The sequence below is a fragment of the Sardina pilchardus genome, chromosome 7, assembly GCF_963854185.1.
Source record: "Sardina pilchardus chromosome 7, fSarPil1.1, whole genome shotgun sequence".
Classification (NCBI taxonomy): Eukaryota; Metazoa; Chordata; class Actinopteri; order Clupeiformes; family Clupeidae; genus Sardina; species Sardina pilchardus.
In genome coordinates, this window is record NC_085000.1 from 2,696,379 (window position 1) to 2,710,299 (window position 13,921).

General features: G+C 43.9%; 1 protein-coding gene across 1 annotated transcript in view; it reads left to right on the forward strand.

Annotated features, from left to right (window-relative positions):
* Window positions 1–299: 299 nt before the first annotated feature.
* The window catches only part of myt1a (myelin transcription factor 1a), an 18,823-nt gene continuing 5,201 nt past the window's right edge, over window positions 300–13,921 (forward strand). Inside the window, 19 exon segments of the mRNA XM_062540311.1 lie at window positions 300–364; window positions 3,041–3,132; window positions 4,268–4,322; window positions 4,495–4,525; window positions 4,880–4,942; window positions 5,439–5,683; window positions 6,034–7,011; window positions 7,479–7,613; window positions 7,877–7,967; window positions 8,341–8,466; window positions 9,081–9,295; window positions 9,561–9,769; window positions 10,079–10,306; window positions 10,886–11,040; window positions 11,359–11,421; window positions 12,186–12,220; window positions 12,223–12,253; window positions 13,018–13,080; window positions 13,197–13,280. Coding sequence (XP_062396295.1) covers window positions 4,268–4,322; window positions 4,495–4,525; window positions 4,880–4,942; window positions 5,439–5,683; window positions 6,034–7,011; window positions 7,479–7,613; window positions 7,877–7,967; window positions 8,341–8,466; window positions 9,081–9,295; window positions 9,561–9,769; window positions 10,079–10,306; window positions 10,886–11,040; window positions 11,359–11,421; window positions 12,186–12,220; window positions 12,223–12,253; window positions 13,018–13,080; window positions 13,197–13,280 — 2,807 coding nt within the window. The 5' untranslated portion in view covers window positions 300–364; window positions 3,041–3,132.

Below are 13,921 nucleotides of genomic sequence, written 5' to 3' on the forward strand. Positions count from 1 at the left end.
GGGGGGTTCTCGAATGACAACTGTAACAGATTCCCTCTTCTGTAATGCGATCGCTGATGCCAAAAGTTAACTGTTAACTGCAAATATTAGGCCTACAAACGGCACTTCAACATTATAGAGCATTTTGCACGCTTTTGCACCTTTGTTATGGTTGTTACCCTTATCTCCTCTGTGGTTCTGACATCAGCAAATCCGAGTATATGCATAAGAATTATGTTCAAAGGATAGAGCCGTTGTGTGTTGTGTGATACGATAGTGGGGGTGCAAGGCAGTATCAGAAGCCCTGCCCATCTTATGCTGTAGGTTTTACTATGATGATGTCACAACATAAGGGAGAGGAGGGGTGAACAATGGCCCGTGAACGGTAGGTAAGTTATATTATTCTCGTCGACAAAGCAATGGAGACGATGCAATCGGAATTAATTAGTAACATTCCGATTTAGAATAGGTGAATAACATTATCTATACCGTGGAGACGTTGTGGTTTCGGTGTGATCGAGACGTCCGAGTTTTTGAACGTCAGACAGCGACTTACCGAAGCGCTGAAGACGGTGTTCAACACTGAAGTTGGATCAAAAAGGCCATATCTTTGATACAGGATTCTATGCAAGACTGTGGAATATGGTATATATTCTACATTATCATATGTTGCAGAAATGTAGATATTTTGCATTGTGCGTTTATCTTTATTTTATACATCGGTGCGTTAACGGACCCACCATTGCTGTTTTTTGTAACCTAATGGACGCCGGGCTAGTAATCTCTTAAAGAAGCAGTTGCTGGTTACCCTCGTATCTTTTGTGTGTATATTACTATTTCATCCTCCATTGTTATTTCCCTATAATACACGGATCTAGCTGTACGATGGGGATGCAGTTTATTACCAGAAGCCTTTTAAATGTGTTGACTGGTATATTGAATGACAGTTACTGAAGGCGTAATGGTAGAGAGGTGTAAAGAGTTGATATTCATATTTATTATAATCTATTACAGATGGATTGTTTCTAAGGCCTTTTGGTCTAAGTTAAAGCTTTGTGGTTATATTCATTATGGTCAAATGTCTAACCTGTCTATATAACGACAGAAAACTATCCTGCGTGAAGCACCTGCTAGTCTGAAGTTGTTATACTGCTTTGTGTAAAAACAATATTTGTTGTGATGGCTTTTATCGACTGAAACGGTTATGCAAGTTATAAGAAATACTCTTATGTGGGAAGCATCAAGTATGGCGCTCTGTCGAAGCCTTTAGAGACGCTTTGGTTCTGTGTGCGTCATGAGAAAGTCTGGCAAAACTATATACCCGTCGAAGCAGACAGCGTCTTTTAACGCACAAGTTTAAGCCTATGTTTTGTCATTACAGTGTTCATTGGAGTGCCGACACTCTGCTTAACCACAGCCGAGGCCTACAAAAAAAAACGTTATTGCGTTACCGAAGTGATCTGCCTGGTAGGCTTCTGAGTTTGGCAGCAGGTGCTCTGGTGTATATCGCAGCATGATCTGGCTTGATACCATGCATGGATAGAACTTGTTCTGATGTTAGCTAGGGACCTAGAGAAGCCTGTGGCCCAGGGTAAACAAAGCGTCCATGCTACGCTAGAATGACAGGTAGCTCCTCGCTAGCGCTAAAGGAGAATCCATCAAAGCGAACCGATCAAAAGACTAGCATTTGTAGGTTCCACCCCTATTCTAACACCGCGGAAGGTTTTTTACTTCTCGGTTGATGGAAGTCGTTCATAGGCGTGGTACTGTACAAATTGTGAAAGGAATGGCTACGTGCAATTGAATGCTGCGCTTTCGATGCCGGGGCCTACGGAACAAAAGGCTCCAGATGTACATCTTCGTTTAAAAAAATATTTGCTGTGTATGAAATTGTACCATTTGTGTAATTATGATGTCTTTTGTTACAAAAATACTGAATTTGAGGTTAATTGTAAAAAACAAAATCCATGAAAATGCAATATTCCATCCATCCATAAATGTCCAAGATGTTCTTTGACTAGGCTACTGTACCATTGCCTCCGGCATATTGCATTCAGCCATATTGAATTGTGATGAATTCTGTTTTTCACCGCTTTATGGAACAGCCTACACATTTTCTTTATATTGATCAAGTTTGTTTAATCTAAGGTTGCCTTGTTCATCGTTTTAGATAATCTTTGTCCATATTGGCAATCATCATTTTCACTCATTATAACGTTTTGCCAATTTCAACGTTAGCCTATTTATACTGTGAAATGTCAACTTAAGAAACCGTTACCGTGAGGAACACAACATAAACTACGTCGAAGTCTTAACATCTTTCCATAACTCAGTCACGAACTGTACAAACCAGCATTGCTTTTATTGATGACTTTCTAATCTAGTATTCCAATGCGATGTATCTAATTTGTTGAAAGTTTTCCGTGGTGAACTTAAAACGTTTTATTCCACTGATAGTCATATTTCTCTGGGGGATCTCATGCGAAACCGGTTTGACAGCGACAGGGCACCAGGTGCTTCTTGGAACGTATTAGGCGGCCAGTAATGAGCAGGCCACTGAAACAGCTGGGACGCGGCTTTCCTCTCTTTTGGAGAGGAGAGCCCTAATCGACACCAGAACGGTGAAGGCACGCAAGTCGTGTCATATGATGATGTATAGTGTTCAAAGACTAGAGGAGAGAACAGAATGCGTGTATGTCCCTTGGGATGTATCCCTGCCGTGCATATACATTGATGAACATTATAGTTGGTCATCTCTTTTTAATGGTCCACTAATTAGAATTTTTGTGTATGTATCTCTCTCTCTCTCTGTGTGTGTGTGTGTGTGTGTGTGTGTGTGTGTGTGTGAGAGAGAGAGAGAGATGTGCTTATTGGTTTTAAGAGTGACCTGCATAACCAAACACATTCTCATCATCCTCTCGAACAATAATGGCACAATTTCCATGAGCAGACATTTGCTATATTGAAGATGTGATTATAATTGAGTTTCGCATTAATGGATGCTATTATAGTGAAAGCTGTTAAGACAATGGAAGTAACAAACTGCTGTACCCTCTTACAGAAAATGAGTTCAGAGGACAGCTGCTGAACCAGAGGTGGACGAGAGGGGACAGAGACAGCAGCTGTGAGACCAAAAGGACGAGGAGAGGCAAAGTGAGGACAATTCCACTTCTCAGTCAACACACACACACACACACACACACACACACACACACACACACACACAGAGAGTAGTGAATGCTCTGCATTATATTTGGACTGTAGCACTGAGTACATATGTTGTATTAGAAGAGAGACTTCCTGGTGCTTATAGCGCTATAGTGCTTACTGGTCATTATAGACCCCCCTCCCTCTCTCTGTCTGTCTCTGTCTCTCTCTCTCTCTCTGTCTTTTGTTCAACCTTCCTTCAGTTCCTTTTGAAAGGAAACTGTACAGTGGGTTGGTATTGATTAGTAGTGTTTGAGTGCATATTTAGAAGGATGGAGTGTGTCTGTATCAATTGTAACTTGAGCTTGAAAGCTCCTTAGAGCAGAACAATTAGATACCTCCCTTTTAACAGCAAGGGATAGATCCCAATATGAGGGTTTTTTATGGCTATGGAGCGTTACAGTGTGGATGATGAGAAAACAGTTGTATCTGAGAAGTCATTTGTGGGGAGATCATTGAGAAGAAGAAACAGATGCAGAGAAGAGGAGATGTACAGTATAGGTGAAATGCAGACTTAACAAAGGATAGAGACAGACAGGTGGAAGTGCAGAGAGATAGACAGAGGGATATAATGTACGAAGAATAGATGAGGTGAGAAACTGGTGGCACACAGAAGGGACCATCTGAAGGAATAAAGTAGGTGTGTTATTTATGGTATAGCTACAATACACAGTACCATATATTGACTGATGAAGAGTCAGTGCATCAATACATTGCATTGTATTTACATAAACCAAGTGAAGTTGCCATGTAACTGAGGCTTTATCTCAAAGTTTTATTGAAATATACAAAGTGATCTGTCTCAAAGTTTTATTGAAATATACAAAGTGATCTGTCTCAAAGTTTTATTGAAATATACAAAGTGATCTGTCTCAAAATTGTATTGAAATATACAAAGTGATCTGTCTCAAAGTTTTATTGAAATATACAAAGTGATCTGTCTCAAAATTGTATTGAAATATACAAAGTGATCTGTCTCAAAGTTTTATTGAAATGTATTCTGGATCGAGTGGCTAAGGGAGGGGCAGACCCAGACGGTGTTTTTTTTTTTGTAACGTCCCTGACTGTGTCTGTGTTCCAGATGAGTCAGGATGCAGACGAGAAGCGGACGCGGACGCGCTCCAAGGGCATCCGAGGTACGTTCTCCTCACACGGCCCCTTACGTCATCTCCCCTCATCACCACGAGTCCACATGATTTAGTCCACCGCCAGCCGAGTTTATTAGCTCTCTAAGATGTGAAAGGTTGCTGGCGTATGCCATCTCTCTCTCTCCCCTTCTGATCTCCTTATGCTCTCTTTGCTTTACAGTGCCCCTGGAGCTTGCTGGCCAAGAACTGAGGTATGTAGTGAAAAAAAAACAAACATTAGAATTGGTCATAATTCATACAAGCGCCACGGTTACAGCCACTTTTACGAATACCATCAAACAGCCTTGATTAAGACACAAGATAAAACAGAATTCAAATCCACCACATCGTATCGCTTCTCTAATAAACACATTCCTCTTGAACGGTGTCTGTTGGGACTTCCGAGAGAGGGGCCATCTGTTCACTTAGAACACGTCCTCATTTTGAAAGTCGATGTTGTTTTAAGAACTAACGCAACACACCGCACATCATATATATTCGTTTACTCCTCGGAGGAATGGCTTTTTTGAACATAGAATCAATCATTGCCTGTGGTCTCTTTTTAGTTGTCCTATTCAGGGATGTGATGGCCTGGGTCACGTCAGTGGAAAATACGCACGGCACAGAAGGTAATTCCATATACTCCATCAATTAACAATTGAAAAATGTAGTCAATAAAAGATTACTGTTGGCAGAATGTGTAATATATTGGCAATAACTTAGTCGCACAGCACAAAGTGATGTCATCTTTTATCACCCTTGAGAGGGAAATTTGGCAATAATGACGATCTGTCTCTATGTTGTCATACACACACTTAGCTGCCAAATAAATCAGTAATTTTATGAAGATAATGAATTTGAGAAGGATTTATTATTGGTGTAAAGTTGCTTTATTGATCTCTGTTGTCTATTGGATCACTATTTCACTAATACAACAAGCTTTCCTATGGCCAGTCATCTTATAAACAGCTCCAGCTATTTATCAGATGTAACAGACAGCTTGACTGACCAATCAGAATCAAGTACTGCACAGCAAGTGTAGCAAAGAATGTAATATTCAAAAACACGGTGCCTGATCACAGTGTCCACAAGTTCACCTGCCATTTTGTTGCCATCTCTGGGCAGTGTGCTAGGCTGCCCTCTGGCCAAGAAAAGGAAACAAGAGGCGGAGGCGGACGAAAATCAACCCGCCCCAAAGAAGAAGTCCAATCCCCTGAAGCTGGCCATGGACGACGGCTTCAACGCCGACAGTGACGCGAGCAGCGAGGCGGAGACCAAGGAGGAAGGAGCCGAGTCGGACGAAGAGGCAGCCGCGGCCGAGAAGAACACAGAGCCGGCCGAGAAGGAGAGCACTGCAGAGCGACTGGAAGGTACGGAGAGAAAGAGAGAGAGAGAGAGAGAAGGAGAGAGAGAGAGAGAAAGAAATTGGCAACATGATGAAATAGTTCTGCATGTATTTCTCACCTAACACCAGTGTGGCGTTGCTGCTGCTGTTCTTTTTGGACTTTGAGTATGCCACTCTAAGAAATAAGCTCAGACCTGCAAACGCTAGTAAATGCATAGCTGCTACTGCTGAAAGTTTGTTGATGTTGATGTGATGAAGTTTGTACTATATGTATGAACACAAGCATTAGAAATTGTAAAGAAAAACATTTCTGTTTTAAAATTGTTTAAAATGAAGCAGGACAATGTAATCAAATTGTCTTTTTTTTCTGGACAGATGAAAATACACCAGCTAGTCCTAAAGAGAAAGAGCCAGAGACCGAAGTGGCCCCACCCTCTGATACAGACTTCCCCAAAGAGCCAGAGGAGACCACACCCATCCAGCCGGTTACTATGGAGGCAGACAGTGAGGCGGCACTTCAGGTCGCCGAGGAGATCCAGGCAGCGGAGGACGAAGACGAGGAGGACGAGGAGATGAGCGAACAGGACAGAATGAGGCAGCAGCTGAAGAACGACTCGGCCCCAGAGCCGACCACCGCCGAGGAGGAGGAGGAGGAAGACGACAACGAGGAAGAGGGGGAGGAGGAAGAGGAGGAGAGACAATGCTCAGGTCAGAAGAACAACTCCGACCACCAGTACTACAGCGGGAACTATCAAAGACTGCCCACCAAAGACACAGAGAAGGAGGATGGTGAGGAGGAGGAGGAGGAGGAAGAGGAGGAGGAAGAGGAGGAGCAGACCGTAGCAGAGCCTGTCGTGCCCACTGCTGCTGCTGTTGCTGCCGAAACCCAGGAGGTGCTCTCAGAGGTGGTGCCTCATGAGGAAGAGAAACAAGACCTGATGGAGGAAGAGGAGGAGGAAGAGGAGGAAGACGAAGAAGAGGAGGAGGAAGAGGAAGAAGAAGACGAGGAACACGGCTCCAACAAGGGCTCACCCACCGTCGTCATCGAGCTGCGCTCTGAGGAGGAGGACGAGGAGGAGGAAGAGGAGGAATACGAGGTCGAAGAGGAGGAGGAGGAAGAGGAGGAAGTGGACAGTGTCTCTCACAGGTCGGAGGTCACGGACGAGTCGGAGACGTACGACATGACCAAGGGCAACCTGGGGCTCCTGGAGCAGGCCATCGCCCTGAAGGCCGAGCAGGTGGAGCGGGCCGCGGAGGAGAGCTGCTCCTCAGAGCCCCTGTCCTACCACAGCCAGGACGAGAGGTCAAGCAAAGCCAGCGACAGCACGCCCCGCAGGCCGTTCTACGGGAAAGGTAAAGGAGACGGCCACAAAGGTCATCTTAGCTACACTACAGTAGTTTCCTGTGTATTAGCCGCATTGTGTATAAGCCGCAGGACAGTGTTTTATGCAAGTTAAAAGAAACAAAGCCATATTAATACCATATTAACTGCCCCCATGTATTAACCTCGTAGCTGAAGAAATTTTGCAAAATCAATGTAGAAGTCGCGGCTAATAGTTGGGCAATTACGGTTTACTCATTTTAGAGAAGAATAAAAAAAGTCCCTTGAAATAGCTCATCATAGGTTAGCTGTGTTAGCATATGTAGTCATTCGTAGGTCTCCCAAGTACTGTATCACAATTTGCAGATCACTTCATGGGCATTGTTTCTTAATAGAATAGGTCCTTATTGTCATTGTCACAGGAACAACAACATTGTAAATATTGAATCATGTGACAAGAGAAAGTCCTGCTGAAATGTCCACCTTTGTCCTGTCACAGAGGGCTCTAGGTCTGACAAGAAGGAGGTCAAGTGTCCAACTCCAGGGTGTGATGGCACGGGTCACGTGACCGGACTGTACCCTCACCACCGCAGTCTCTCCGGCTGCCCTCACAAGGACAGGATTCCTCCAGAGAGTAAGTGCAGCGGACAGCCATCTTCTGCTTCTCTCTCTCTCGACGGCTCACCATCTCTCAGCTATGTCTCTGCCCCTCTGCCTCTCTGTCTATCACTCACTCAGTGTCAGTCTTTCGTCTCTGTTTTCATCTTCCCCTCTCTCTCTCAGTGTTTCCTGTTGCTTACCTGAGAGACATTAAGTAATACACGATACATTAATAATATTGTTCTCCTCTAACAGTTTCATTATATAACTCTTCTTTCTCTCTCTCTCCCTCCCTAGTCTTGGCCATGCATGAAAATGTTTTGAAGTGTCCGACTCCTGGTTGCAATGGTCAGGGACATGTCAATAGCAACCGCAACACACATCGCAGGTACAGCCCATGCTACATTCACATACTGTAGGAGAGAATAAGTGCATCAAGTGAAATTAGCCTGCATTGTTATTATGCTTTTGGTTTCCTTCATCAAAACCATATAGTAATAGTTAACAGTTAATTGCTCTTTGGTAATCTTAATACATTTTGTAGAAAAAGTGAAATCCAAGGCACTTTTCTTAACAATTATTTTTAAAGCCTTTATTTTACTGTCTATTTCATATTAGAAAATGTAAAAAAAAACATAGGGAGAAGCAACCCACACGTAGTGGCATAGGCAGCCTTCGTCAATTACTATATTTTGATTAAACTCGTTCACGAGGACATCAGAAAGCAGGATTCCCCTCACACTGTGTCTCTGTCGGTCCAGTTTATCAGGCTGCCCCATCGCAGCGCAAAGGAAACTCGACAAGAGCCACGACAAGCTGCCGCATGTTAGCCAGCCCTCAGTGAGCGAGCCGGCCATCGCAGGAGGCCACTCCGACAGAGTGCTGAGGTAACCAACCCCCTCTGACACGCAGACACACATACACACACATACACACATGCACACACATACACACACACACACACACACACACACACACTGTCCTCAGCTCTGCGCTCATCGCTCTGTATGCTCTGGAAATGTCTGTAGCCATCACCATGTATCATTCCACTCATATACTGCCTCATTTCTCTGACCAGAGGATGAGGTCAGTATCAATTAATTACAATTTCTCTCGCTCTCTTGTCTCAGCTCTGAAACTAGGCCAGGAAAGAACAGTTTTGTTAAAAAAAAAACACATTACAGCAGAATTATGTCCCAGAAAAAAGAACCCCCTACCCAACACACACACACACAGACACAGACACAGACACAGACACAGACACAGACACAGACACAGACACAGACACACACACACACACACACACACACACACACAAACACACACACACACACACACACACACACACACACACACACACACACACACACACTTATGTCTTATGAGAAATAATGCCTCCCAGTTGACTCCAATAGCCTATTTTACTTCATTCTCTTTCTCTATTCTCTCTCTCCCCACCCTTCCTCTTCCTCCTCTTCCCCCTCTTCCTCCTCCCTCCCAGGCCCATGTGCTTCGTTAAGCAGCTTGAAATCCCGCAGTACAGCAGCTACAGGCCTAACGTGGTACCAGCGACCCCTCGCGCCAACCTGGCCAAGGAGCTGGAGAAGTACTCCAAGGTGTCCTTTGACTATGCAAGCTTCGACGTGCAAGTGTTTGGCAAGCGAATGCTCGCCCCAAAGATGCCTACCAGCGAAACCTCACCCAAAGCCTTCAAATGTAAGCACTTTGTTTACTCCATAGAAATGTACAAAGTGGACAGATGCCATTACATATATATTATATATATACAGTACCTTATAGACATATTCAGCAGTACTGTGGTCTGTCGTGGCTCAAAATAATCTAGTCACTATTCTTTATTTTTGTTGATTAGTGTGATCTCTGTACCAGCAGTAGAAATAGCGGTTTTGAAACTGAGCCTGTCCTGACCTAGACTGAAGGACCATTCTCACACGTCCATCTTCCTCTGTGCGTCCCACAGCCAAACCGTTCCCCAAAGCCTCGTCACCCAGCCACAGCCTATCAGGAGGCTACGCCAAGAGCAGCTCGTCGTCGTCCTCTAGCGGTTACGACTACTCGCACGACGCCGAGGCTGCACACATGGCTGCTACCGCCATCCTGAACCTGTCCACGCGCTGCTGGGAGAGGCCTGAGAACCTCAGCACCAAGCAGCAGGACTCGGACGGCAAGGTACAGAACACACTGCCTTCCTCCAAGAGTAATCACGATGACCGGTGGTCCATACAACTGACCGGTCTATACAACAGTGACCATAGGTTTCCTTTTTCCTTCTCTATCTTTATCTTAATCGAAAAAACAAACAAGTGAGACTAGTTTGATTGCTTTGAGTTTACTTTGAACAAGAATTTAGCAAATGCAACACAATGCATTGATGTTTCACAAGCTTATACCTTTTCCAGTAGCTAGGCTTGGATGCACATAACTATCCTCTCTTCCGCTCTTGATCGGTTAACCATGGTGAAACTTTCTACCGTGCAGGAAATGGACGTTGAGGTGGACGAAAACGGGGCAGTGGACCTAAGCATGAAGAAGCCCAAGAGGGAAGGAGTGCAGTCCCCTGACCCTTCCTCTTCATGCTCCTCATCCTCCCAGCAGCAAGGCGGAGTCACCTCGCCTCACTCCGCCCACACGTACAAACAAGAGGAGTGGGAGGGGCCTCTGGACTACACCAAGCCCCTCCACCAGAAGGAGGAGGAGCAGGAGGAGGTGAGGACTAAGAAAAATCAGTGTAGCGGTAGCCTTTAGCTTGTGAATGTTTTAAATAGCATCATATTACTTTATGATTCCTCTAAGAGGAATCCGTTTGTGTAGCAGTAGCTTTTAGCTTGTGAATGTTTTAGGTAGTGTCATATTACTTTATGATTTCTCTTAGAGGAATCCGTTTGTGTAGCGGTAGCCTTTAGCTTGTGAATGTTTTAGACAGTATCATATTACATTTTGATTTCTCGTAGAGGAATCAGTTTGTGTAGTGGTAGCATTAAGTTTGTGAAGGTTTTTAAATAGAATCATATTGCTTTAAAAATATGACTTTAAGCAAGGTGCAGCTAATTCAGAAGTAGCATCTTAAAAATATAATTGTTTTCCCAAGACTTCACCAGCTACAATGCCATATTAGCATATTAGTATAATGAGTCTGTTTCCTGAAGGTAGTCTTCATTGAAGTGTGTTTATTTGTGTTGTTTGTGTTGTTTTATTGGTGTTATTATGTGTAATTATTAAGTCGTGGGTAGAAAGAGAAACGGGCTCACTGATGGTTATGTTGAACGTCCATTTGTGTGTCCACAGCCGGAGCACAGCACGCAGTCGTACGCCTCCTCCGAGGGGGAGGAAGAGGACGGCACGCAGGAGAGTCTGGAGGACAGGAAGTACCCCGGAGAGGTCACCACCTCCAGCTACAAGGTCAAGTTCTCCCCGAAGGACGCCAAGAAGGAGCTTCTGCTGTAAGTGATCGAATGTACAACCAGCATTGTTTAGTGGTAATCCAAGGCAGAGTATATCTGCGATTAGTATCTACAAGGTTAACTTCAAATCGCAAAACTGCAAAAAAACGAGAGCATAAGAAAGTGGAGAGGCAGCAAGGAAACTGTGTACTGTGCATGGCTTCCTCCAACTTACAAAAACGTGCTACATATTCCAACTGTTTTTATTTTCTCGACATCAAGTTGTTATTATTATTTGAAATGAAATATAGGATAGTGGCCCTTCCACTTTTGCAGTCAGAAATTGGGCTGATCACTGATTCAACCCTCTCTCTTCAGATGTCCCACACCAGGTTGTGATGGCAGTGGTCACATAACAGGGAACTATGCATCACACCGCAGGTAAAGCACAGCTTTAGTACTGATACTAACTCCCCACCTCTCTTGAGAATGCACCACCTAAAGACCCATGTCTCTGATGTCCTCTCTTTGGCACTAACCATTGCAATACACTTAATCAGTCTCTCATCCCACATTAGCACCCATTGACACAAGTTTGAACAGATCTTTTCCCTTTATTTAGTTCCAACTTTTGCATGTGACTGTTTGTAGTAATTCATGGCCTTCTTTATGTATCCTTCACCACACATTCCTTTTTACTATAAAGCTTCTCGCTTTTTTCTCAGTTGAACTCTGGGCTGTGAATAAGAGTTGCACTTCTTCAAGCCCTGCATGTCTAGTGATATGCTGTTATGTGAAGAGTTTGAAGTGATTTAGTAATCACAAAGTATCCATACATACATCCAGATAAATCTCTGTAGTGTTTGTTCCTGTGTGATTTTTTTATCTGTGTGAATCCTACCATCTCTTCTCTTCTCTTGACTGTATCAAATCTGCTTTTGATAACACACTACAACAATGTTCACTAAAATGCTTTCAATTTCTGATTCTTATGAACACAATTACTTAAAATCAAAATTCTCTGACAAGACAGAAAATTTTTGCTATCGAAAGTCTTTCAGTCATAGTGTTAAGAATCTTTCTTTCTTATCTTACCTTCCTCTCTTCCTGTGTGTGTTCTCTCTCTCTCTTGTCATTTCTCTCCTTCTCTTCTCTCTCTCTCTCTATCCCACCATTTCCCTCTCCTCCTCCTCCTCCTCCTCCAGTCTGTCTGGCTGTCCTCTTCGCTGACAAGTCCTGCGGACCTCAGTGCAGCTCACACTGCTGAACTGAAGTACTTAAGCTGTGTCTAATGCAACTTCAGCTTCTCATCTCAGCTCCATGCACTGCACTGCACTGCACTGTGTGCCCCTCACTGACATCCACAACTGACCACTGCACTTGAACTCATCACTCCTTTCACCTAGATACGCTGCTATCACTTCCCTTTTGTGAATGCACAACCCATAGTTGATCTGGATGAGAGCATATTTTGTAGTTTGATGATAGGCTACATGCATAAAAGGCTCTTTAGGTAGCTCGTTTATTTCCGCGGTGGAGCCAGGTGTGTTTGAACCTGACGCTATTGTTGATGTAATTAGTGTCTGCATGGACCCGCTTGGTTCTTGCATCTAAAGAAGGATTTGTGTGTGTGTTCAAATTGTTGCTATTGGGCAAACAAGATAATCAGTGCTGGAGATGCAAGGAGCATAATATTGAAGATGCCGCAACACAGTTAACGCTCCACCGGAAATAAATGAGTTACCTGAAGAGCCTTTTATGCATGTAGCCTTTAGCCTAACATATTGTGGGCTTGTTACCAGACTTGTACTGTATATTTGATTTTGCTAATTCGGTTTGGATCCAATGAGTGGAAGCTACTCTTCTACGGATCTGCATAGCATAAAGTAGTAGTTTAATGAATATAAACAGCACATGAATATAATGCATAAATATCACATTAAGGCAATGTCTCAGTCTCCCGGATGTGGCTGTCATTGATTTGGTTTAAGTGTGTGTGTATGTGCACTCTAACTCTGAACTTATTGACCTCTTTAGATGTCCTACGCCAGGCTGTGACGGATCTGGACACATCACAGGGAACTACGCCTCTCACAGAAGGTAACCTTATGGCTCTCGTGTTGCTTGCTCATACACTCAAATGCCTCTCTGGACATTAATGAATCACTTGTTCAGACACACAATAATGAACATGTTCTTCTCTTCTCCTTTGGCAGTTTATCTGGATGCCCTCGTGCCAAAAAGGGAGGAGTGAAAACCACCCCCACAAAGGATGACAAAGAGGACTCTGAACTCTTAAAGTAAGACCCGAGCGCAGCTCAAATGAGCTTCAGTGTGATTATGCCAACTCTAAATAGCCTCTCTCCACGTGCCGTTAATTAACCATCACTAAACAGCTCATAAAATGTTACCTATTTATTTTTTTGTTGTTTTGTTTCATCATTTTGAACAGTGCTGCTGAAATATTTTGGTTAAATATATAAATGATAAATATATATATATTTTTGTTGTTGCATTGACCTGCATTGTCAGTTTTATTAGAGATACAGTGTTCGATTCATAGAGTATTTGGGGTGGTGGTAGCGTAGTGGCCCTTGTAACATAACTCTGAGTCGCCTTGGATAAAAGCTAAATGAATAAATGTAAACTGTATTGAAGTGTGTGTATTTAGCTGTGTGCATGTTTTCTCCTCAGTCCTCTTCCCACTGCCAGTGCAAGTGCCACCCAAATCAACCCGTCTCTCCTTTCCAGATGCCCAGTGCCAGGCTGCGACAGCATGGGCCACATCAGCGGGAAGTACGCCACTCACCGCAGCGCCTACGGGTGCCCACTGGCTGCCAAGCGCCAGAAGGAGGGTATGCTGAACGGCACCCCCTTCTCCTGGAAGGCCTTCAAGACAGAGGGCCCCACCTGCCCCACGCCGGGATGTGATGGATCGGGC